Source organism: Argiope bruennichi, chromosome 9 (genome assembly GCF_947563725.1).
Source record: "Argiope bruennichi chromosome 9, qqArgBrue1.1, whole genome shotgun sequence".
Taxonomy (NCBI): Eukaryota; Metazoa; Arthropoda; class Arachnida; order Araneae; family Araneidae; genus Argiope; species Argiope bruennichi.
The window spans coordinates 17,520,335-17,547,863 of NC_079159.1; the positions used below are offsets into that span (position 1 = coordinate 17,520,335).

Here is a 27,529-nt window from a genome sequence, read left to right on the forward strand (position 1 = left end):
AGTTCATTACATTTTAAGTAAGCTGGTTCTAAGAGACAGAACTCCAAGTGAAAAATGCGATTAGTAGAAAAGAAAAGACGGTCATAATTTAAGCGTTATTTGAACATAAAAGTTGATCCGAATTCTATAATGATCCTTAAAAGCAAAACAGCCATTCATAAATATGTACAATTTAGAGCTTAACAACTTTTAAACAAGATCTTCTTAGGTCTCAAAAATCGAAGCATGTTATGACTCCATATATTTATAATTTAGAAATAACCATTGCGTAACTATAAACTTTTATAATGAAGAAAGATTGTAAAATATTTTGGGTAAATCGAAAGCAGTTGGTAAGGTATTCTTTATTATTTCTTCAAAAATCGATGTCTTGATAACAATTTGGAAGGTCGAAACAAGGAAAGGAAAAGGGACTGTTTATTTCGAATTACGAAATAAATAAATTGTATTCTTATATAAAAAAGTTCTACAAAAAATTTCATGCTATAAGCAATCAGTAAAAGGTTTGCCAACTTCTTTCTTGTATAGATCGTTATTTAGTTAATGTGATACTTTAAAAAAATCACATTAACTAAATAATGATGTATATAGACAAGTTTTAAGCAATGCTTGATTACAAGAAAAATTTTAATTTATGAATTTCACAGGAATTTTTTTTTATGTATTAAAGTTTTAACATACTTCAAATAGTGATAATTTCCGGAATTTCATTTCACAAATTTGCTTGTTTCTATATTATATGGAGCTTTAAAAAATCTCTTAAAAATTCAAATTTAAAACTATTTCGTAACATACCGAATTATTTCGGCAGGAAAAAAAATTGATATATTTGAAAAAAATGTTTATCAATATTTTGAAAGCTTAGAATAACTCTGAATGGTTAGTATTCACAGATCACTTCATTTTTTTTTAAATTTTTTTTTCTTTCCAGTAGTTTACAACGAAGCATTCATCCTAAACTTTTTAAAATTATTATAAGGGAATTAAAGAAAATTACGCGTTCTCTTGATGATATGATAGAAAATTTGAAATAATAGTTTTAAATCAGAAAATCATTTTAAAAATCTACAAGACATTTTTTTAAAAATAAATACTTAAAAATAAAAAAAAAATCAACTTAAAATTTCGAATAGAGACATAGTCGAAAGAATGTATTTTCTTTGAAACTCATTTTGGGGGATGATAAATTCCAGAATTTCCTTTAACATATTTTTTTAAAAAAATATTTATTGAGCATTGAAATTTTTGAGAACATAACGAAATCATTTTTTAAAAAATCTAAATTTTTATTATTTTATAAATTAACAAACAAAGTAATCAACTGCAAAACTTAAAATAGTATTTTACAAGAAGAAAATTGTTTAAAAAAAAATCAACGAACAAACTTTTTCACGCTTAAAAAAAAAGCAAAAAAAAAATAAATTAATTTTAATACTCAAAATGAAAAAGAAAGGCAATCTCTGTTGAAAAACCGCAAATCAATTACTGAAAGCAGTCCGCTGACAATTTATTACTTCGAATAACGGGATGTAAAAAAAAAAAACAAGAAGGGAAAGTCCAAGTTGCGTCTCGTGCAGTTAAGAAAATGTTTGATGTTAATAAGAGAATCACTAGAAAGCTGCTTTGATGTTACAGCGCTTAAGACGAGATAAATTCAAAATAACCCAAAATGGGTTTGATTTTCATATACACGGAACAAACTATACATTTAAGAAACATATAAAATTAATACATGTATGTAGATTTGATTTACAGTAGACTCCCGATTATCCGCGCTTGCCTCACAAAGGTTTTTTTTTTTTCTTTCTTTTCTTTTTTTGTACAAGTGTAAAGCAAAGCAAATAAAAATGTTCACAAAACTGAGCGAAACGTTAAATTTGCTGACATCGTGCTTATTTATGGCAAAAATATCCCAGGCCTTCTCGGAACCTTCCCCTCTGATGAGTAATATGTATTACATATGTATTAATTTTTCTGTGTATCCTTGACGCCTCTCGTAAGTACAAAGCACTTTTCTGTTTTCATGAACAAAATGAATTTTAGGTTAGTTTTGAGTGATATACTAAAATATTAAGCGTTAGTTAAACATTTCCTGCTGTTCATTTTACGTTTTATTGTACATAAAACGATTTTTCAAAGTTGGAATGATTGTTTTCTCTTTTGCTATACCCCTTTTTAGCTCTTTTCGGGTTATCCGCGATTTTTGTCATCCGCGGCGGCCGCGCCACCCAATTCCGCGGATAATCGGGAGTGTACTGCATATCCTAAATTTTATACCTACAGGATATGAACCAAAGACCTTTCGCTTGAATGATTCAAACTGTACTTAAGACCTGCAGTAGTAGGAAGATTAATTTGTTATTTTTTATAAATATCCCACCAACAATTGGCCTTTAAAGAGCATTTGATCCAGGGTCATACCAACACTTTTTGCTTTCTCCTATACAAAGTACAGAAAACGTATTATAACCGTTAAAAAATTTGAACTTGAGATTTTGAGGAATTACTACGTTTTAGATCTTCCCGAGTTCAAACACACATTCTTGGCATTATGTATATTTGTCTGTGACGAAGATAACTTTTAAAACCTCTTTGAGCTAAAGTGATAAAATTTGGTGTAATTTTGATTCTTATCAAAGTTTGAGCTTATTTACTGAAAAGAAGTCTGCTTGTTCGAATATAAGTTAATATGATAATTGCAAAACGATGAAAGCTAGATGGATAAAATTTGGTGCACAGTTATTTAACATCTAAAGTGTAGATACCTATCAAATTTGGAAGCAATTCCATCAAGACTGAACTTTTTTCGATCTGCACTTTCACAAGTATGTAAATGCGACTGTTCAAAAATATGATGATTTAAATATATGAAATAAGGTATATGATTTTGTGACTATAATGACAGTCCTGAGCCAACTTTTGATTTCAATACGTTATAAGCAACTTTTATTTCAATACGTTATAAATTCGATTTTCGGGTACCTATTGCTAAATACCAGGAAAAAATCGTCAAGATTATCCCTGGCATTTAATATTTCGGAAGTACTCTCGCCAGTATCATGCAAAGCATTTGCGGCCTTACAAAATGCCCACAATTTTATGGAGGGAGGGAGTAATACCTTTATTAAGGAGTATGCCAAAATGTTTTTGAGAAAATCTCTATTGCTGATTATGAAAGATTTTTTACTTATCCGTAAATTTTAATCAACCACAAAGTGCCTTTTATTGAACTTTATCAAATCGAATTCTTAAACTTCATCAATAATCACAGTGCTGTGCTCTTGATGGCTAATTTCAACATGCTCTTATTTGTAATTTATTTACAGCTGTGACACGTTTAATTTCTTGTGTACAATATTTTTTTATCAATAAATCATAATTTTCCTGGAATATATCATTTTTATTAAATCTATTGACAAAATTATAAAATTTGTTAATACACATTAAAAAAAAAAGAAAATGTCCATGAAGACAGTATCTCTGTTGTGAAACAGAGTGGATGAAGGAATGACGAAAACATAACTTATGAGAGAGGGATCGCAAATTCCCCTCGGTATGACCTTCCATTGACATATTGTGGTTTTATTTTTAAGAATCTTCTGGATCACAACAAAACGGTTTATGAAGAATATGGATGATATTTTTGGAAGTGTGTTGATTGAGAACGACAGAAAATAGATTTCGTATAAAGCAATCAATACTTTCCACTGAAATTTACTTCCCATGTTAACTGAGGCTATAAAAAGTGGTGTTACAAGGAGAGAGCATGGTTTGGAAAATTGAGTTTTTGATGAGATTTAATATAATACCTTTAGGATACTCATTCAATAAAATATTAAAACCCAATAACCAACCAATTTAGAGAAAATGTCCCTCAACCTTTCAGTATAGCTTATATATTAATGTGTCACTGTATCACAATAAGCAAGGTCCTTGCTTAGCAGCACCTTACCAACCGTGCTGTTTGCTCAATCAATTTTCCAACTTGTGCCCTCATCATGGTAGATATGTAAATTTTTTGATATCCCACCCTTCAATATGACTGAAAATTCATTCTAAATTTTCAAATATGCTGGATCAAATTCTTGCAAGGAATTGTTTTATATCTTTATGTTGGGCATTTATAGGCAGTTTGTTATCAATCCAAGTAAGGAAATTATGAAAATTTGTCATCGCATAGAAAGTGTAATGAGTAACAATGATTACACTTACATGATTTAACAATTTTCTTTCAGCAAGATTGGTAATGGATTCCAATATTAAATTGGATTGGATTAATATGAATTGGTAAAATTTTAAAATAAATATAACATGTAACTTGGTCTTAAAGGTTTTTTTTTTCTTCTTTTTTTTTTCAGTAAGATATTTTTAAATTTGAAATTATGAGAGACATACGATTCAAACTTTGTAGCCTTGTGCCATTCCTCTTACTATGCATTTTTTTTCAGCTCGAAAAAAGCTTCTAAACTTCATAAAAAGAAGTGGATACATTTTAACATAATTTCTAATTAAACCTAAATAATATATAATTTGGTATTTTTTTTGTGTGTTAATAGTATTCTAAACATAGATTTAAACCTTTTACAAATTCTTCCTAGATTTAAGTAAATATATTGTGTCCAAAGAAGAGAATTTCATTTTTCACAGTATTACTTTCCTGAAATCTGCTTTGCCAATAATCATTTGGGTTAAGAGCAGGATAGTCATTCTGATCATAAAACAAAAACTAAATATATGTGCAATTTTAAAAGCAGCTTCTATCAACAATTTTGATCTTTCAGATTTTTTTTTTGTATTATTATTTATGATACATTTAATATTCGTTCAGAATTTTTACAATTCATATTGAAAAATATGCTTAAAATATTTTTTTTAAAAATTAATTAAATATAGAAATATATTTATACAGTAAAAACATTGTTAGCATGGAAAAGGTAATTTTTTTTTTTTTTTCAATTTTAAGATGAAAATCATTTTTGTATTGTAATATCTTTGGATGTTATTGCAGAAAAATGTCAAAATTTCATTTAATTTTCAATTAAATAAATACTCAATGCTGTCACTCCCAGTAAGCAAGTTGGAATTTCTCTGTACAAATCATTTTACAGAGTTAAGATCAGCAATTCAGCTAGTAATTAACAAGTAATAAAATTTGTATGAATTTTTTACATTGATCACTAAGAGAAATATGAAATGAGCAGACAAAACTTTAACCATTTTAATTTATTCTAACACAATAGCAAATATAAATATAAAAATTTTTATGATATGTACAAATGAATACATAAAGCATACAAATATCTAATTATAACCATATATCACCGAAGTTCTTTCAATCCATGTTTTAAAAGAATCTTTTCAGTATTTTCACGAGAACTGAAAAACAAAATAATATATTAAGATCAAAAATGCAATAATATTTTGGTATTTGTGCATTAATAACATGCCATTAGTGAAGATAATCAAATTTTAGTTATGACTAAAAAAAAAAAAAAATCTAAAAAAGTCAGAGTAGATAATTTTTTCCTATAAGATTAGTTTCTATTTTACATGTAAAAGAAGCAAACAAAGACAAATTAGTCACCAATACAATGATAATGACTCAAAAATCCAATAATAAATGTCACATCTGTAAAATAAGTTTTTAAGAAAATATCATGAGACATCATGAGTGCATCCTTCAACAATCAGATAAATTATCTCAAACATGTATAAATATCATAAGAATCTTTCAGAAATAAGATTAACATGAATGCTGACATGATTTATGATGTGACCGATACATAATATGACAGTGTACTTACATTAAAAAAAATTTTTACACAAAGTGTGTACTTATTACTTAGTATTTTTTTTTACAAATTACTTATTTTTTTAAATTTTATACACAAATTAATCTTTCCTTTTTTATCTTTAAAGTTATGAAACAATCCCCTATAAAGGACAATGTAGGTAAAATATCCACATTGTACTTAAACTGGCCAAAAAGAATTAAGCATAATTATAAGAGAACAAATTGTGTGAAAAAAAAAAAACATGAATTTTCTTCCATTTAATACCTAAATATAATTTATTACTTGCATTTAACAAATAATATAAATTATTAAATGTCCTAACATATCTACCAACCATTTATCACAAATAAATCTTAAATTTTAAGCTACAGATACCAAATATTTTTTGGAGGGGGGGGGCAAAAATGAGAAATCCCACTATAATACTTGTATAAAATTGAATATTTATTGTTTTTTTCACTAAATACCTAGAAGATAGAACAATTATGGGTCTATAAATGAAAAAAGTTCTTACCATCCATTTCTTACAATTGTGTAAAAACCTTGTTTGGATAAATCTACAACCGTTGATCCAAGTCTGTTAGGATCACATTGACCAAGTACACCACCATCAATTATTAAATCAAGGTCCGGCCACAACTCTTTAAATTCCTAAACAAAAGAAAAAAAATTGAAATTTATTTTTAATAAGAGAAGATAATAACAGAAGGCAGATAATAAAAGAAGATTTTTAAAATAAATTTAAGAGCACTAAGCATCAAAATAAAAATCTATATTCTATATATTAGTAGATTCTTCATTTTAAAAAAACTTTTGCTCAGCATATTTTCTGTGATAAAATGTAGTTTTTCAATGTTGATTTACATGATATTAATATCTCCTGTCTTTGGTAATCATATTTATATTATTTGAATTGTGTAGACCAATTCTGATAAAGAATATCTTCTTAAAATAAAAGAAAGTATATTATTTTAAATAATGGATGCATAATAATGAAAGAACTTTCCTATTAGTTATGCTGGCAAAGTAGCGATGGAATAGGCTGCTTAGTTAGAAGTTCCAACTTTAATTTTGTTATATCTTTAGAAATACAAGCAGAGAAGAAAGAAAATACTTGATACATATCAAGGGGCACATCCAAGAGCTCTCATATGAAATAAAAAGTGATGAAGTTTGTTGAGTTACTTGTTTTATCACAAAGAAAATGAAATAATGTTTTTGAGATATCAGTTAAAAATTTAGGTTGATAATTTTGATGACCTTCTAAGTTCTAAGTGTTATTAACTTTCTTATATGTAAAAACTTTTTCTACTTGCTTTACTCTTTCACCAAACAATTATAAGTTTATGTTAACAATAGAAAATTATAAATACCTTAAGTACTAAAAGTAAACTTAAATGGTTTAAAATTTACTTAATCTGCTACCATTACTTTTTAGTCAATTACTAAAACTTACTATCAAGTAGCACTAGTTACATTTAAGTAAAAGTGTTGCAACTATTGATACTATATTATTATGCTCCTTCTGGAGAGCACTTCAGATATAAGGATTAGAAATTCCAACATGGTGGTTGGTTCTTGCTGCCTTGGTAGGTACAAAAATGATATGGGGTTTATTTATCTCTACCAATGATGGGAAGTGCCTTTTCAAGAGGAATTGTACCATGACCAATGTCAACTATTAGAATTTGACTATAATTCTATATTGCTACCGTTTCTAGTCACTCAGATTTATCTGAGTGTCCCAGAGTGAATCGGAGTAGTTGATTGTGTTATATTTTTAACTTCGATGAACCCTAATTTTCTTTCTACAGATCTGATTCAAGATTCCAATAGTTTTAAAACTTCTTCAGACTACATACATCATTTTGCAACAAATTATGAATAATTTAATTCAGCATTGTTTTTTTAAAATCTATGAAGGACATATATACAAACAATCTTATATTTACGGACTAGTTTTCACTAATTTTATAAATGAATGAAATTTAGAAATAAAAAAAAAATGACTAAAATGATTAATTTTAAATTGAATCGATACAATTAATAAAGAAAATTATTTATTTAAACATTCAGAAGAAGAATATTTTCTGCTATTACCTCTATTGAAAGTGTACTTCTTGTTGAACTAATATTTGCACTAGTTAAAGCCAGTGGTTCATCACATGCAGCAGCTACACTTTGAATAATTTTAGAATTGGGAATCCTTATTCCAATAGTAGAAGTATGAGGATTAAAATTTGGATTAAGAGCTGGTTTTCTCTCCATGATCAGTGTTACTGGTCCAGGCAACAAATCAGTCAATATAGATTTTGGGAATACTACTTTTCCCCATCTAAAAGAATTATAATAATTTAATAAAAGACAATTCAATGACTACCTCAAATAAAATTACAGTATTATAAAATTAATAATCTGAAGGTCAATAATTATATTTTTAAAAACTTACATTTTTATACTCTCTAAAAATAATCATGATATTACATTTAAATATACTTATGAAAAATTTAGCAGAATTTTACAAAAGTAGCAACTTTCAAAATCTGATAGCAATGCAGCAACAGTATATTAACGTCCAATTAATAGAAACTTCAAATAGCTATGCTAGAATGGATTGTGTAAATTTTCAAATATGATTAGGTGACAATTTAAAGAGAAAAAAGTGTTTATTCTTTCAACTTTTAAATCAAATTAACAAAACCAGGCTGCATACTTCATAGAATCATGTTTTGAATCAACAATCCTTCAGTCCCAAAGCTAAAACCAACATATTTAGTAATAATTGTTAGTACTAAGTTTTAATATGTAAGTAACATAGCTAAGAATTTTTTCTACTTTATTTTTTCTAATTTATATGAGTAATGTCTCAATGGAAACCCAAATTCACTAAAGTTCTTTAAATAACATTTTAAAGAATTTTAAAATTTGTGCATCTAAAAACATTATTAAAATGATACTTTTGGGTTATAATTGGTGCTAATAACTAAATTTTCAACTTTAAATGTCAGCATTCCAGATGTTCTGTTTTCTTGCTTGTTACATATCACTATAAAATAAAAACATTTTAAAGATATTATGTATGAGTATTGAATTATATAATTATGTTTAGAACACAAGTTACAGCATTTACTGATATACTAGCCGGCTTTGGTGATTAGATCTTACACCAAGATTGATTGTTGAAAAAAAATGTCAATGATATTTTTTATATAAAACTTGGTCTAACTGTATACCTCAGTCAAGTATTTTTAAACTTCACATTTCGATAGACATTTAAGTCATACTATTTAAAACAGTCTTACATCCTTCAATTCATGGTGTTATGAATTGATCTAATTTTCTGTCCCATTGAATAATCTGAACTTTGTTTTAAAAAAGGAAATGAATAAATTTAAACTAATCAAATAATCTTCTTGCTGAAATGAGCATATTCATACATTATATAGATATTTGTTTCATTTGTCATTGAAATGTTGTGTAAGCAATTAACAACAAGTTTATAATTTATGTAATATTTCAGGGAGTTTTGTTCATTGATTCAATAAGAAAATTTTAAATATTCCAATAAAAAAAAACACCTTGAAGCTAAATGGATGGCAACATATTTTTAAACATCGGATTATATTGCAGGAGGAAGCAGCAGTATTTAAGAACAGAAAAAGCTATAAAAATCATCATCATTCCTTAAACTAAAGCAATAATAATTATTTAAAAACTATAAAACTATTTTTGAAAGCAAATCTACTGAAAATGAGAAGAAAAAAAATTAGACAAACATTCATACTTTATCAAAAATGAAAGAAAAAATTGAGTGAAGAAATCTAAGATGAAATATTGGTAGCAACAAAAAGTATTTTAGCAACATACACTTGTCATAATTAAAAATTTATTAAAATTAGTGAAATAATTATAGGACAACTAAATTGTATGAATAAAAGGTTAATTTTAAAAAATTTAAGATGTAAAAAACTTTCTTTGTGTCATAATATTTTCAAAAGTTATTGTGGCAAAATTTTAAAATTTTACCAAGGTCTTTCTTAATAAAAACATATAACAAAGTAATCAGCAAAAAGTTCAAATTCAGTAACTTGAAATATAATGGTCAGGTCCATACAGTGACAACAGACATGCATGCATACATTTTCCTTTTATTATTAATAGGGAAATAGCTTTTATTATTTATAACACCATAATCAGCATAGTTCTAGTTTTAAATGGATTTTCTCCTTCCTGAAGATTTAACATTAAAAATTACTGTTCATCAACAGATTCTGAGATGACCACATTTCGATGACTCCATCTCATTAAGAGGCAAGACACGGAATGATGAGTGCATTTCCAATATTCCCTTTGACCTTGGATTTCCACTATTAGATACTAGTAAATGTAAACATTTCCTCCTTTCACCCCTATTTTGACAAATTAAACCCATCCTAATGTATGTACAAAAGCATGGAGGGTTTTACAATCCGTTGCTGAACAGTATATAAAATTGCAGATACATTTTAATTTGAAATACAAACATGAAAAAATTATGAATTACTGTGCAATATTTCTCAATTTCTTTAATGTAATATATATATATATATATATATATATATATATATATATATATATATATATATATATATATATATACATAAACTTTGAAAGACAAATTAAACCAGATTACAAATATAGAAACAAAAAAAAAAACAAAAAACAAAAAAAAAACATTAAAGGAAAGATGTTTTTACAATTATTTACATATGGAATAACCAAGATCATACAAAAAACATTAAAAAAATGAATAAAATAATATTATTAATTTTATTTCAATATTTTTAAAATTTAATAATCTAAATTCCATACATTGAAAAAGGCTGCAAGACAACTGAAATCTATATAAATTATTGCACTAATTTTTGCAACATATAAGATTGTTTGGTTAATGCTAATCATGCTACAATGTTATATACCACAATGCAAAGACATTGAATGAAAAAATTAACATAATATAGTATTATGATGTTTGATATACTTACTTTGGAATGTCATCAATACTGCCAACACAAATTGCAACAAATTTTTTCCCATTATCTCTTCTTTTGATTTTGCACATTGCATTAACTGCTTCAGTATTCTGAGCCAAAGCAGCTACACCATAAATAGTGTCAGTTGGTAAGGCAATCACTTTACCACTTTTCAGTGCATTAGTTGCAAGAGAAACTGAAATAATGACAATAGCAAATGAAACAATTATTTTCTCATCATATAAGTAATTTCAAAAATTATAAAGCATTCTATAGTAAAACATATCGAGAATATTCAGCAGATATGCTTTTGAAGTTCCAATAATATTAATACTCTAATGTGTATTTAAAATGCTTAAAAGATTTAGTACATAAAAATTTAAATACTACTATATATCAACAGAAATTTCATCAGACATATTACATTAATTTTTTAAGTTTTATTTATATAGCATGCACATTTCAAATGAATAGTTCCTTTAGGTAATTGTTAATATTTACAGCCTTTAGTTTACTTAGTGATCAGTCTATACAAAGCTCTATTTCACACAAGATGTAAAGATGGTTACTTTATCATTTCATTTGTTGCCAATTTATTGAGAGCAATGTTTGGCTATTTAAAGTAGGGAATGTCAATATTAATAAGTGTCTTTTTTATAATTTTATGTTTTATTTGATTATCTCAACAATGAATTTGGATGTTTTTCAAAATAAGAGTACAATGCTATAAAGCATGAATAATGGCAATGACTTCTGAGGAATTATTTCTAAAGTTAGAATTGTTAAAGATACAAAGCAACCAGGAAAAAAAAAAAGAAGAAAAAAAAAAAGCTCTAAAAGTAAAATGAAACAACAACAACAAAAAAAGTGGGGGGGGGGGGTACATGAATATGCTTCATTCCAATTATAGAAAAAAGACATATATTCTAAATTTGGTTGCTAGCATTATCTATTCCCAAAATTTGAACAATTTATGTACAGTGGTTTTCGAGATATTACAGTTCTTTATTGGGACACTTACTACTATCACTACGTATAGATTGATAGGATGTATAAAAATAACATTTTGAACCTTTTGTGGCAATATAAATAAAATTGCAACAGATTTTAAGATGATGCGCAAAAAATTTCTGGTAAATTGCAAGGACTATGTTATAGTTGTCACAAATTTTAAAACATGATGATGGTAAAGTTTTAAGTCACTCTTCTGAATTTTTATCCCTTATTCCAGAGTTTCAATTTGATAATTTAAAGTTATTTAGTATTTAATCATTAAAATTTATTTTTTTAAATAAATTTGATAGAATTCAACAAAAATCTTCAATAACTCAATATTAAAAAAAAAATATTTGATAATATATATTATTTTTGCGTGTTGGTATATTTTCAAATAATCTACTTGGATATAGCAAATTGATTTCAAATATTACTACAATTTTAGATATATATATATGCAAAATCTCTGCCACTAGTGATCATAGACAACTTTAGTTATAAAAAAAAGTTATTAATGAATTGTCTTTGGTAATGATTTTTGAGCAGGGAATAATTGCTAGCATATAATTAATAAATATGTAATTTTGTTAAGTGAAGGCAAATTTAAAATAAATAATAATTTGATTTTTACCAAACTGAATGCATATTTTTTAACAGAAATTTATCATATTATACATACATCATGACACACTATAATTACTGGATATGTATGGTTTATTTTGATTTAACATAGTAATTTCCTTCATAATAAATAATGGAAAGTTGGACTTTGACATCCAATAAAATCTGTAACAGCATAAATATCCCATATGTTCTCTTTTAATAAAAAAGTTTTACACATTTGATAAATATGAGTAATCAAAAATTACTCTTTTAGTTCTAGATATATTCTGATCAATAAGATACTTCCGTATATTTATAACTTTATAAAATGTCCAATTTATTTGTAATCCTATAAAATCAAACTTTTGCATTTTGCACCTAACTAACTGCAATAAAAAAATCCATCAATTAGATTTAAATCACTAATTTTCCTCTTTTCACAAGTAAGCATAAAAATATTTAACATCCATATCTGTAATTGCATAGAAAACCCTTTTCATCTTAATATAGCATGAAATTCTCGTAAAACTTATTTCTAAATTCAGAGCTTATAACAATCTAAATGTTTTCACCAATTTTTTTCTTTTTTTTTTTAGGAAATTCATTTATGAAATATAAATCTGAAGTTTCGTCAGATTTCATTTAACAAGTTACAAAAAACAGAATCTGAAGTGCATATCAATAAATATCTAAATGTATATTACATATAATAAGAGAAAACGTATTATTTACTACAAGATTTTAACACAAATAAACGATTCTAAGTGTTAAACTAACAAATAATAAAAAATATTGAAAAAAACACAAACCAGTTTCTTCAAAAGAATATCCATTACACATATATTTTATAATTTTCCCCATTTCTCGTCTAACAGAAAACATAATCAAAATCTTGAAACATTAAATTGCATGTTATATATAAATTCTACAGAACAAGTCAAATATTTCAGAATGAAACACGCGTGTAACACCGGGGTGACCAACAACAAAAAATGATGCAATTTAAAATTTGCTTCAGTTCAGTTACAAGATGCGTTAAATGTAATTGTGGCTATATAGATAGTGCAATAAATTAATTGGAAAATTGTACGTTAAATTTAAAACCAGAGTAGATTTATTACCTATTATTGATATTTAATCTGAAAGGAAAGATTCAAAGACAAGCCTTAAACTAGAAAAAGATTTAGATAAAATCGGCAAATATGAGAGCTATAGTTCTTTTCATTTACATTGTTCAACAAATATTATGTATTAATAAAAGATAAGTTTTATCCATTTTACTTTTGCAAATTTCAGGCAAATGTAGATTTTTTATTCACCGTTTACCACGTTTCAAATACCAAAGCTGTAAAACACAGCCCATTCTTTTCAATGACAGCATTTATGTCTGCATTAACTTTGAGACTTAAAGACTAGACAAGATTCTTAGACATAAAGTTTCTCTTTAGGTGGTGTTTTTACATATGAATTTATTTTTAGGTGTATTGTTCTAACTAATCATCAAATAAAATGCAACAACTACCTAGTTCAGTGATTCTCGAACTATGAGGATGAAATAAATTCACTTAATTTAGTTAATATCTAGATTTGAAGCTGTGCAAGGAAACAGATGGCTCAATTTTGAGTTGTTGTCAGATGATGAGGATGAATGACATTTGATTACAATTCTTTCAGTTATACTTTCACCAAACTTCCGTACCATACTAAGATCTCATCATCGATGGGTTTAATGTGCATCAAATTCAAATACATGTCAGTTTTCTATGAAACCTTTCAGTTCCCAAGTTGCGATTCCACCATGATACCAGTGCAGCCTAAGAAATCTTTTGAAAGAACAAAATGATAGAAACTATTAATCTTATCAATATTATGATGCCAATATAATTTTTTTCAAAATATTATTCTAGTTTTTTTGTAGACAAAATTGATTGCCTCTAACATTTTGTATGCTTGGATGAAAGAATTTAGTTGCTTTAAAAAAAATGGAAAATTGTAAAACTTTGTGAAATTTAAGTTTATTAATTTTAAAACTTATCGACAGAAACTTAAAACTTTCCAGAGTGCATTTACTTCATTAAATGAAATATTATCTTATCATTATCTAGTCGTTAAAAGTCGCCGTCAATTTTATATTTATCTCTTTGTTAATATCATTATATGAAAGTTTGGCACTTTAAGAGGAATCGATTGCATATTAAAGTAGTTTAATTTAAATATAAGAACAAAAACTTTATCAAATCTTAAAAAAAATCACTAATATGGAATTTTAAACAAGATGAAATTTTGAAATGTTAGATTATTTTTGATTTACACTAATACACTATTATGATACAGAACAATATCTGAAGGGAATTTTTTATTCACTCGTCCATTAATCTGACAACCAATTTCATTACGAAATTAACCATCGGCTTGTTATCAGATGTGAAAAATCTCTCCTGACAACAAATTCCAAAGGCTTTCAAATTTCCTCAATGACATTGGATCAGAGGAACCGGCAATAGATGTGGGATATAGAAATCTGCAGACAAGTTCTAAATATTTCTAGTGCAATACACAATTCATCATTTGAGTTGGCAGATTCAGTGAAAATATTCTCTTCATGCAGAAAGTCCATCCCCGAGATGCGCTGGTGGTAAAGGGAAAAGAGTTTGGTATAAAATGCATCTCAGAGCATTCGGATGATGCGGAAATGTTTATATTCGTAAAGGTGATTCTCCTGAATGATGTTGCAAGTCGCAATCTTTCTACAGCCTCATGTCAATGCGCCTTTGGCTGTTGGAGGCTATTCTCTTTTTGGGTTCGTGTAATACAAAGAAGCAGCCAACTCGTATGGTTAAATAATTTTAAGTGTGGCACCTCTGGTGATGGAACTGCTAGGAATTAAACGGAACCTTTCATCTTGCCGATGTTTCACCTAAGTTAACAAAAGGTATTTGCTTTGGAAGCGATTAACAGTATCTCTGCATCTGAAATGAATAAAGCACTTCGAAAATAGAGTCAGTTTTACTCCGGCATTACATCTCTTTGTACTGTACGCATCATAAATACCTTATTTTTTATATAAAAATTTTTGCGATGTTGACCGATATTTTGAATGCCTTAAATATTGCGAAGATGATCCATACATGATTCTACGATCCTCTGTGCTATTAACGTGCTATTAAGCCCTTAGAATTCTACAATATTGTGATAATTTTCGTGAGCAAACATTATGATCTCTATTCATCAAGTTGATAATGCCTTATTCGATTTCCATTTTTAAATATAAAAACATGCTAAACTGTTGTGAGGCTATACGTTCAACATTCCTCTATAACTTACATCAAATTTCAGTCTGTATTTCAAATCTGTATTATAAATATTTATTTCATAATACATGTCCAAGATAAATACTGATTTGTGAAATTCTTGTAGGGTTTTTATTTTCATAGTATATGTTATAGGTAAATATCGATTTTGAAATTTCAAATAAGCAGCGTCATATGTTATATCAAAGTAATATATGTGAGAAACATGCAAAAGAAATTAATGGTACTTTAATCCTTTCATTCCTAAGATCAGGTATCTCAGAATAATGGAAAATCTGAGTTTATCTTCCGAAAATAAGAAAAATTCCTCATTCCCTTTTATATCCGTAACGACAACTCGGCTTCTTAAGACATTGATATACAAAATAGATCTCCGTTTAGCTGATAGTTATTAAAGAAATGTAGGCTAGAACATCCTTTGAATGTTCTTAGAAAATCTCCCCTACCTCAAACCCATTTGAGTGAGCATTTCTAATGAACAAAGTATGTGCCATGGGTTATGTTTGCGAAATAGAGAGGAGATTTAACAGTAACATCCAGGCGGCTTGGGCGGTCTCCGTGTATGCACTGAAAAGGCGTTTGTGGGCCATCCGTATTCATAGAGTTAATAGATATGGGAATAATCCTGCTGATTGTAAGATTCCGAATGCCTATCACCAATAAAAATCCTTCTCATATTATAATTTGTTAAAACCGTGTTTAGTGAAACAAATTTCTGCACTACAAAACCATCTTCTTATCTATATTAAAATCTTAAAAAATTGGCTCTAAAAATTTTTTGGAAACCATTGGAAATTTTCAAATATATGCAAAATAATCAGTTTTCTCTCTCTTTTTTTGTATAAGAATGAAAAGTTTAATATTTTTTTTTCTTGAATCAGTTGTTTTGGGCGTTATCAATCTGGGCCGTCTATCAATTACCAAGAAGAGTTCTACTTCCTGTTTGAGCACTGTCACGATCAGCGCCATCTGTCAATTACCAAGAAAAGTTCTACTTCCTGTTTTTGGAGAGAAACAAGAGAACGATCGCTGAGAGCGAGAAATGACAGACGGATACGAAATGATAAAATTTATATCAGCTGAATAATAATATTTAACATTTTTAAATTAAAACTTGTTGTGTGCAATAGTAATAAATTATTGATTTGAACTAAAAAATATTTGGATTGTTGACTGAGTAGTCTTACTCATACTTTATAGTATATGTGGTGCTATTGCAATAACAGTAACAATAAATTTTACAAGTCCGATTTTTGCGAATGTTGTTAAAGACACACACACACGCACAAAAATTAAATCAATATTATGAAATTTCATAGTACGATATTGTTTCAAGCTTGAAGCATCTGTTTTTATTTTATTTTACAACTTTTCTCCTAATTATATTGTAGCAACAGCGGGCACATAAAACATGTGTTTAAAATAGCCGTAACACATGTGAATATTAATCCAGTGACTAAAATAATGAAAAATATTGCGGCTGTAATGTCTTGATCTAGACTGATCAAATAACGAAGCAGAATTTCCAGACAATTCTTTATTTTACAGCCCTATATATACAAAAGAACAACTAGTTCTAATCTTGGTTAAACAAATAGTTATTTACACCTGTAGTAGGAGACACAACAGTCGAAGTCGAAGGTTTATCTTGAAACTCAATTCTCCATCAATACGGAGAAACAACACCACAGGGAACTAACATGTTGTTAGTCAACACGACCACTCCAGGGATAGTCCTCGGACTCCGAATTCGTGGGCGTAGTCCAACAGTCTGCCTGCCATTCGTTTCTTCTCTTCTCCCTAAAAAAAAAATCTCCGCACTTTATTTCGGCGACAATCTCCGTCTCTTAATTTACATTTTTCATTTGAGCTCTCTTTCGGCCATTCGGGGTTCAGCAATATGCTCCCTCAGCGGCGCCAGTCGGTCGTGGGAAGGTCCTTTTAGTAATGCACCTTTCATAACTGACTATTCTGGAACACGGAGTTATCATAGTCCTTTCACAATGAAAAACATCTAGCATCCAGATATTTGGACACCCCTTTCTCTTTGAAGGTATTATCAATATCTCTTGGACGAGGAATTCCCACATGTGGTCTTTCACTGTAGGCGCTAATGAACAGATGCGAAATCACCCAGGTGAAAAGATCCACCCTCTGGCTATCTCGAGGAGTTTAGTATTTAACAGCGACGACACAGCTGGCTGTAAATGTCTTATCAATACTGGGAAATGGGGAATGTTACATTGCAAATTCTATTCAATGAAGACTGTAAAAATTCATTCAAATTAGAACGAAAAAAACTGCGGGGTAAAAAAATTGGTATCACTGAACATCTTTTTTCTTCTTCTTCATTCCGAATTTAAAAAATAGCTTAAAAGTGATTTATATACAATAATGCAGTTTGAATTATTGAGAGAAAAATTTAAATTTTGATTAATTTTTTAAAGAAAAATGTGACTTAAAGTCAGAAAAATTCTCCCTAAGTGAGCTCCTACAACCCAAAAATAACTACGTGCCAAATTAAGTAACTCCACTTTCAACCGTCTGTCCAGCAAAGAGTTAGAAAAGATATTATAACTTAATTTAATATGGCAGTATTAAAAAAAGTCATATGTTATTAATTGCGTCAATTGAATTGAACCAGCGGAAAAGGCCTTCTCGAACTATCTCACACACTCTTTAATAAATATACTTGTATCCTTTTAATTGTATGCCATTGGCGAACAATAGTAACGAAGGAGTTTATTAGAGTGCGGTCCCTGCGATGAATGACTGGGATGCACTTAATACACAAGTATAAGAAAACCGAATGTGCAGCTTGAAAACCTTTTTTCCTTGATCAGTCAGTACCAAAACTTGACACAGAAATAAAACTGTGGTCACAAAATCATATGCTAAGTTTGATATTTTCCAAACTTTTCGCTTTTGAGTTATCGCATTTACATGCTAATGAAAGTAAAGACTGACAGACGGCCAACCTCTTGACAGATTTGGTTCCAAATTTGTACTTAATTACATTTTAGGTGTTAAATCTGTGTGTCAGAATTTATCCATCAAGCTCTCTTACTTTTGTAGTTATAGTACATATTCGGACAGCTGGACAGTTCTATGACAATGAATGGATTTCTCCTCCCCTTCTATCTCCAGAATGGATTTCATTCAAAAGTTAATTGAGGTTAACAAATTTAGAGTAGAAACTATACTCCGAATTTCATCTGTTTCTCAAAGTGTTTTAGAGTAATCGTGTTCACAGTCCGATTACATAATTCCAAACAGCGGGATTGGTTTCTCTAGAACTTTCTCGCATACATTCTGATAAGCTTGTCATGGTTTGGTTTGGTTTGGTTATATTAACGTCCCGTTTGAAGCAACACTAGGGCTATTTTGGGACGGACCTCGTAATTTTGAACCACGGTCAGATGACGAGGACGACATCTGAGCTGGCACCCCCCTCTCCACACCAACGGGAGGACGTTTGGCATGACGGATTTAACGTGCAACAGACCCCCTTACACGACGGTTCTTCGGTGGAATCGGGTCACGAACCTGAAACCCTCCGGTTCCGAAGTCGAGACTTTACCACCGGGCCACCGTGGCCCTCAAGCTTGTCATGCCAGAGATCGACTTACATGGCATTGGTGTACAATAATCAGGAAATATTAACTTTATGTAAATTTAGCATTTTTCCTGAATACTTGGCGAGTTAATTGATGATTAATTCATGACATGCATTGAAAATATTCAAAACTCGAATTTGCGTTTTAGACATGTTTTTCCCAGCCGATTGAAGCAAAATTTTGACACAAAGCTACACGCAGTCACGAAATCTCATATTATAATTGATATATTTAAGTCATGTTAAGATTGTGAATAATCGCGTTTACAAGTTTCTGAAAGTAAAGACCAACAGACAATGTTAAACAGACCTGTAGGTGGATTTGGCTCAAAAAATGGACAGCTGTCAACTGTATAGATGTTATGTTTGTGTACCAAATTTAATTTATCTAGCTCTATTCGTTTTGTAATTATCGTGTTAACTGATATTCGAACAGACGGACTTCTTCTGAATATATTTTTCCAAAAATTTGACAGAAATCTGCAAATTTGGTGTAAAGAGCGTATACCAGATTTCAACTGTCTATTTCAAATCGTTTTTGAGTTAACTTTGCCGGACAGATGGACATTTTCTAAAAATGAGTTTTGTGAATTCAGGGAGGTCTAAAACGGGGAGATTCATCGAAATTTCGAGTCGGATTTTTTTTAGATGATTTTTAAGTTTTCTCTATACTACGTATAGGAGAAAACAAAAAGAACAAAAAAGAAGCTTTCGGATTCAAAAAGGTTTAAATCATCAAAATCTTCTGCTCGAATTTTTTTGACGATTATAATACTTCCCATCTGTATATTTCGTGACGAGAAAGTGAAAAGTCAAATGTATTAACTCCGTTAAAGTTGTTGGCATTCACCAACTTTTGGCGATCTTTTTTTCTCTCACAGACCGAAACCTCACGTTGATTGTCTGCTTATTTGTTTTTCATCAAGTTTGATGAACTCACCTTGGCGAATCTTCCTTGGCGTCCAGTCGGAGCTGCAGCAACCCTGCCCGAAGCAGCTGTGGGCGGGAGCGGAGCCTCGCAAAGGGGGAGGTTCCGCGAGCTATCGCAAGACTAGCGTCCGGGCTCTAATTATATACGTATCTCAGGTCCTTCTTCCATGATATCCACTTGTACTCAGTCATCTTCTTTGAAGAGACGATGAAATAGAAAAGAAAGGAGAAGATGGAGCGAGGTTGCAAAAAAAAGAGAACAAGAGGAGGATGGTACGCCCATCCATGGCGGGGTGGGAAATTTTCTCTTCATGTGTTTTGTCATGCACGAGTTGCTTCACTAAAAATTTCCTTCCACTCATGTAGAGAAAAAGCAGTTTCGCTGGAAAAAAAATAAACGGAGAAAAAAAATGTTAATAAATAAATGAAAAAAGTGGTGGAATAAAAAAAGAAAGGGAGAGAGGAGAGCTAACGTCGTGTCAATAATTATTTAGGGTCTAATTTTCGTAAGGGGAGGGGATTTTGTGACCGGATTCGGGCGTTAACCCAGTTGAAGTGGATCTTTTTTTTTTTTTTTTTGTTCGAGGCTAAATTTCCGGCGAGCGCTCAATACAGAGAAAGTTCGTAGCAATGAAATGCGAGACACCTTTTCGAATTTTGCGGTTCATTGAAAATTGATCAATAGTTTGGTTACATTTCTAATAGCGACAGAGAGATGATTTTAACGCACTCTTATTTTTGTAAACTAAGTCTACTTCTAAAGATAAGAGTACCAAAATTTCCAATTCGTTTTATGAAATATTTTTAAAAAAATTAGCGTGATCTTTACTGACTATTATTTGTGTCGTTACAAGCAATGATAAGTGCTGGATTAAACTCCTTAGACAGTGCAATTTCCTGGGCTCCCTTACTTTTTGGACCAGAATACTTTGCAATTTAACTTATATGTTCATTTTTTTCTCGGAGGAAGCTTTCAAAATCAAATATTTTATATTGATTTCAATTTTATCTTTATTTTATCAAATATTGTGGTAAACTGAAAAAAAATTAAAGCATTTGATTACAAGTTACAATAATTAAAATCAATTTTATTATCTCACATTTTAAAAGATTAAATTTAAAAGTAATATTTAACAAAATAATTAAAAAAATCGCAATATTTTTTTAAAACATTCCAAATGTTATAATTCAAGGTTTGTAGCCCCAGTCTCTTCCCTAAAAGACATTACGCTGTAAGAAAGAGGGGGGGGGGAAGTATAGTAAAAAAATTAGAATAACGTTCTTAATTTTATTTGGTGCATGATTATAGTTTAAATAAATTCAAACACACGGCTTGCTTTGATAATGCAAAATGAAAGCACAAATTCAGTATTCTGGAAGTATTGCAAAAAAACTCCTTCAAATTTTGAAGGTTCCAAAGAAAAGTTGTTGGCCCCCTAGGCATTTGCCCAGTGCCTTTGAAGGAATGCCATACAAGTTGAGAATGTTGTCGAGGTCTCAAATGGAGAGAAAAAGTATTGTTCTGATAACCATTTAAATGGAAATATCTAAGAGCTTGTTGAATTAATCTATGTGCCTCTATGTGCAATAGTCAAAAACTTATAAACAATCAAACATATGGGTAATAGTCAAAAACGCCCGGACCTGAAGGCCACACTTTTTTAGAATGTTATCTGTCATGATCTCTTAAAATCCTTTTTCTACATTCTTAAAGATGCAGTGATTTAGAAGCAGAGTTTTGTGTATGCTATTTGAGGATGGCTGTTCGAGATATGATTCGTTTAAAGATTTTCTCTTATTTTGGCTTGTTGTACATTGTATTCATTGAAATAAAACGTAATCAAGCGCTTGTGTTGTGGAGGCTTGAAAAGGAATTGCTGACTCATGTTTCGCTCTCCATTTTGGTTGCGATATCCTCTCCTAATGCCTCTTCTGTATCTTCGAGATGTCCTTACGCTGATGTGTTGCAGAAGTTAGGAGAAGTGATGTCATCTCAGTTGTTGTCCTCGTCGTCTGAAAGCAGTTCATAATTATGATGGCCGTCGCAAAATAGTCCTAGTGTTGCCTTAAGCAATCAAGATCTTAATAAGACTTAACTAAATTAAATTAAGCTAAATTGTACTTGTATCTCACTATATTGTACTTTGTTCTTACATTTTGATATTGCATTCATTTTATTCGCATCTATAGAATTATCACGAATTATATCCTATTGTAGGAGAGATTGCTTAAGTTTACATCGTTACCAAATGAGAAAATGGCATTCGAGAAGGCACCCTACTCTCTGTACTTTGCCTTACTAATCTGCGAGTGTCTGACCCTCAGCAGCACATTTGATAAATATTCCTCTATACATAGTGGACTTTTAAACCTTAGTTCTTCAAATTCGTTATCCTCCAATCACATATACAATATTCTACCGACCAAGTAATATTTCGTAACTATTGTCCGGCAATGTTATGCAAAATGCTTTCTGGGATAACACCTTTGCTTGAGAGTATATGCGAAAGTGTTGGGAAGATCTCTTCCGCTGATTTAAGAATTGTAAATAAACAAATTACTTTTTCCTCTTGATGATCCGATCTCCGAAAATCACAGTATTTTCAGAATCTTTGCCTGAAATTGAGAAATCCTTTGATTACAGATATCAACATGACAATGAAATTTCTTTTATTGCCAAACTTTCGAAGTTGCCAAAAACTGTTTTCTTAAATTGTTGAAAAATGCTCGTCTACTTTTATTCTGACTTCAAGATTTGATTCATTAGCAACTTTTACTCTCGTGGAAGAATCAACAGGAAATCGTCTGAGGAAATGGCACAAATGCTTTAGGTCTAATTATTCAAACCTTTTACTTATAGGAAATCTATGAGATAGGCTATGCATTAAAAATACTAGTTTCATTGCGACTTCAAATAAACATATTATATATATATATATATATATATATATATATATATATATATATATATATATATATATATATATATATATATATATATATATATAGTTACTTCCAATTGGCTTCCCTTTACATTAACAGAAAGAAACCATAGAAATGAGTATCTTTGCAATATTCCACCCGCAACAACTGTTCAGATAAATATTTAAAAGATTAAACTGGAATAGAAAAAACCATGGTATATAATTGTAATACAGTTATTCTATGTTGTAGATATATTTCTTGGTACATTTGCCAAATTTTCCTTCAATGATATTTTGTAATTTAAGATAAATCTCATTTATTAATTATTTCAATTAATAATAAAGGTGAATGTATGTATTTGTCTATGTGTATTCTGAGTGCTGGCATTCTACAAGCCAGACAGTTTTACCAAACGCGATAATTATAAACTTTGGAGAGTTGGAATATGTACTCCAAAGCTACTTTTTCTTTGAAATTTTAGTTAAAATTTAAATTAATTTAAATTAAAAGGTATTTTAACGGTATTTTCTAATCGAATATCTTTCTAAAATTAAACGATATTTTCTATGATAATTTCCGAAAATATTTATTACTGCACAAAAGTGATTCTTACATCCTCTTACAATAAAAAAAATGATTTTTCTAATGATGCCAATGTTTTTGCTATATAATTTTTTTATATTCTTAATCAATTTTTAAGAAATTATTTTAAGTGTATTTTGTAACAATATATGCATTTGATTGTTGAAGTGAAAGTCAAATATTTTTCATTGTTGCTTCTAATATTCCATCCTGAATATTTAGCCTGTTATGGTTAGTTTGTTGTTAATAATTGTATATCTTAGAAATGTATTTGGTCCGATATTTGATACAGATTTACAATTCTAGCTATAAATCAGTATACTAAATTTCATCCATTTAGCTTACTGAAATGTTTAATTTTTGGCCTGGTATTGATACAAACAAACAGATAGATTTTCATCTTTGAATTTATTCAAATTTTAATGGAAAACTCCAATAGGCAGATCACGTACCAAATTTCATTCCTCTAGCTCATTCCTATTTTTAACTATAATATTTATTTAGATCTGGAACGCGAATTTCTTGACATTCACAATATTTTTTATACGAGAAAGTAAATAAATTTATTTCAGAAATTTCTGATTTTATTTTTTATAAAAGACCAGCCATTATTCTTTAAATATTTAGTGACTTCTTGTAAATAATTTAATTATGTGCAATCATTGCACTATTTTCTTATAAAACCTTTTTTAAATGGATGTTTATCATATGTTTCCCGAAGATTCTAATGATCAATAAAAAATAATTCTAAAGACCAGAATAAAATATTGGAATTATTTATTTATTTTAGTCTCATTAAATCTATGATTCCGTAACCAGATTGTTCTGAACACAAGGTGTTGTATTTAAAGAGAAATAATTGCTTATGACGAATCTCATTACAAGACAATGTCGTGGTTGGCGTCTATATTTTGAAAGGGAAATAATATGTGTAATTTTTATAGTAATAATTATTTTAATTTTGTTTTTCTGTTCTTTCAAGATATTATTAGATAAAATTAATTAAGAAAATTAAGAAAGGAATAGATTCTGGTTGATTCTTTTGGTGTATTACGAATAATTGTCTACTTAACGTCCTTATTTATAGCCTTGAATAATTGTTCGAGAACAAATTTTTAATATTGTTAGGAAATATTTTATATAGTTGACCAGCCTGATGATAAATAAATAAGAGTTTACACTTTTTTAAAGAATTTTGAATCTGTACTTGAAAGATTTATTTTAAAAATTGTTATCATGTGAGAACATGATGCTATTTTGGTTTGAGGTTTTTGAAGCCATAAAATGCACGGGCAGAAAATTCGCGATTGATTGCATTTTAGGCATCAATTTTTCGCTTTTAGAGTTATTAGAAAATGATAAAGAAGCTTGTCACATTTGGCGATTTATCGACAACTAAAAGTTACAACTTGGCGTGAATGTCCACCATATACCCGATTCTCCTGCCTGGCCAATAAAAGGCAGAAAAAAACAGAATTTTGTTCCCAGATAAAGTTTTGGAGCTCGAACGATTTTGAAATGGAGAAGGGGTGGAGCCCCATCGTTTTAAATATCGACGCATGCTTAATCTAATAGTCACGTGATTGTTTAAAACCGTTTAAAACTCGCTTTTCACGAAAAAAATTCTGTCCTCTAGAAAAAAAAAATTGAGTTTGATTGATAATAGCTTGAATAAAACTTATTAAATAAAAATAAAACAGCAGAAATATTTATTGGCAACATTATGTAAAAATGATCCGCCTCTATGGTTCCGCTCTCTATGGTTGCTTTTAGATGCAATATTTTCTTATTTTTCCTAAGGAGTAAAAGGAATTTGAAAATAAGAATATAAAATTGAAATCGGCTATCACAAATTTCAAGTTATCATGTGAGAACATTATTATTTTTACAAAAGCGATGGTTTTTTTTATCTCCAAATTTTCTGAGATTCAAAACTTTTTTTGCCAACTAGAAAATGAAAGTTTATATATATATATATATATATATATATATATATATATATATATATATATATATATATATATATATATATATATATATATAGCTCTTCTCGCTGTTTCGTGTTGATTCCCGTTTTCTTCTTTGTGCTTCTTCGGTTGATAACTTCTTATGACCCATATCCTTAATTTCCCCCTTACTTTGAGGATTGAAAAACCCCAAACCAAAACAACATCATGTTCCCATATGATAAAAATAATTTAAATTATAAGGAGTCTATCTTTGCCTTCTAGCCTGCAGAGAGTATTTTTTCCCCATTGTTGTTCATTAAGATATTATGATGCGGCTTATTTTTGCATGTTTAATACGTTTCAAAATAAGGCATACTTTTAATAAAATTTTCGAAATTTTTTAATCATTCAATTAAAATTTAATTTCAAAATCAAGTAATGAGGAAAATTTTTTTAAATGCGCCATTTTATAATTTTTTTTTAATTTTCTTTGCTAAAATTGTATGTACAAAGATAGTGGAAGAAAATGAGTGAAATGCGTAGCAGTGGGAATGGAAGCACATAACGCTTCTAAAATGGTATGGGTTAGATATCCTTCAAAATCTGAAGTTAACTAAATAATTTTCTGGGGAAGCCGCGAAGACATAGTTACATAAAATGTTTAAGTGAAATGTATAGCAATCATTGATCCCAGCGAACCAACCGGATGTCAAAGGTGGATAGTAAAAAAGATGAAATTAAGGAAAATGTAGTTGGTATTGATTTAAATACCTCAAATGAAAAATTAGAAAGAAGGAAGAATTAAAAGATTGCAACCATATCCATTGTTGGGAAAAACTAATTATCAAATAAGAGGGATTTACTGAGCTTTAAGAAGACGTACGATCTGCTCTAGAAGGCTCGCGTGATGTACGACGATTTCCCACTCTTTCGACGAGAGCATTTGATGAGCTGAGTGCCCAGAGAGCTTCAAGCCTCGTGGTGAGCTATTTTAAATTCTGGAAAGGAGCTTGGGGAATGTAGAAGGCATTTGGCCATCTCACGAATATATCCAACACATACTGTATTGGATTTAGATAAGGAGATTCAGAAGGCCACTTCGTGAGTTGAATATTTTGACTTCGAAAGAAGTCTTGACAAGTATCTCACGGTAACGGAGACCTTATTGTCATTGAATACGAGTTCAGAACAGACATTATTTTAATGTTCGGTACGAAGAACAATACAGTTTTCAGAGAAATTTGTCTATAAGGAGTGTGCTTATATGGAAACAAGAAGGTTTGTCTATAAGGATCGAAGTCTATAAGGAGACCTTTGTAGATAAAAGGAAGCTAACTACATTTTTTATTATTATTTGTACTTTTATGGTTCTGTAGTAATAATAATGTGATATTTTAATACATGACACTTTATACGTCTTGTTCGCAACTTCGTATTCTTCTTATTATTAAACCAAATTTAGATTTTTGAACATTTTCCCATAAGGAACGTCAACGCATTAACAATTTGATTATAAATAGTTATGTTAAAAGATATAACACTTCTGTTTGATGTTATTCATAATTTTGATATTATGGTGATTATTTATGATTCATAAGTATCTTAAGTATGTCTTAGATGTAGATTTCAAAATGAACGAGTTCACCGTTGTATCAATGTTTCAAACAATTTCGTTTAAATGCATTTGGAAAACTTGTCATTTCCTAATATATATAGGAATGCAATAGAAATGCAATTCATCATCACCTAAGATATATATATAGCAATAAAATTACAAACATTTTCATCTTCAGTTCGGATGTACTTCCCG

The 27,529-nt window shown here is 29.3% G+C and overlaps 1 protein-coding gene across 1 annotated transcript; it reads right to left on the reverse strand.

Moving 5' to 3' along the window:
- Positions 1 to 5,238: 5,238 nt before the first annotated feature.
- Positions 5,239 to 13,394, reverse strand: LOC129984420 (threonylcarbamoyl-AMP synthase-like). Its single transcript, XM_056094296.1, has 5 exons — positions 13,216 to 13,394; positions 10,820 to 11,003; positions 7,896 to 8,130; positions 6,310 to 6,446; positions 5,239 to 5,376 (listed from the first exon to the last, which is right to left on the reverse strand). The coding sequence occupies exons 1-5, from the start codon at positions 13,286 to 13,288 to the stop codon at positions 5,319 to 5,321; spliced, it is 687 nt and encodes a 228-aa protein (XP_055950271.1). The 5' UTR covers positions 13,289 to 13,394; the 3' UTR covers positions 5,239 to 5,318.
- Positions 13,395 to 27,529: the final 14,135 nt, after the last annotated feature.

Coding starts and splice junctions, on each gene's coding strand:
- LOC129984420 (XM_056094296.1), bottom strand. CDS start 13,288: ATGTTTTCTGTTAGACGAGAAATGGGGAAAATTATAAAATATATGTGT. Junction 11,004..13,215: donor ATATTCTTTTGAAGAAACTG/GTTTGTGTTTTT, acceptor TCATTATTTCAG/TTTCTCTTGCAACTAATGCA. Junction 8,131..10,819: donor AGTATTGATGACATTCCAAA/GTAAGTATATCA, acceptor TAATTCTTTTAG/ATGGGGAAAAGTAGTATTCC.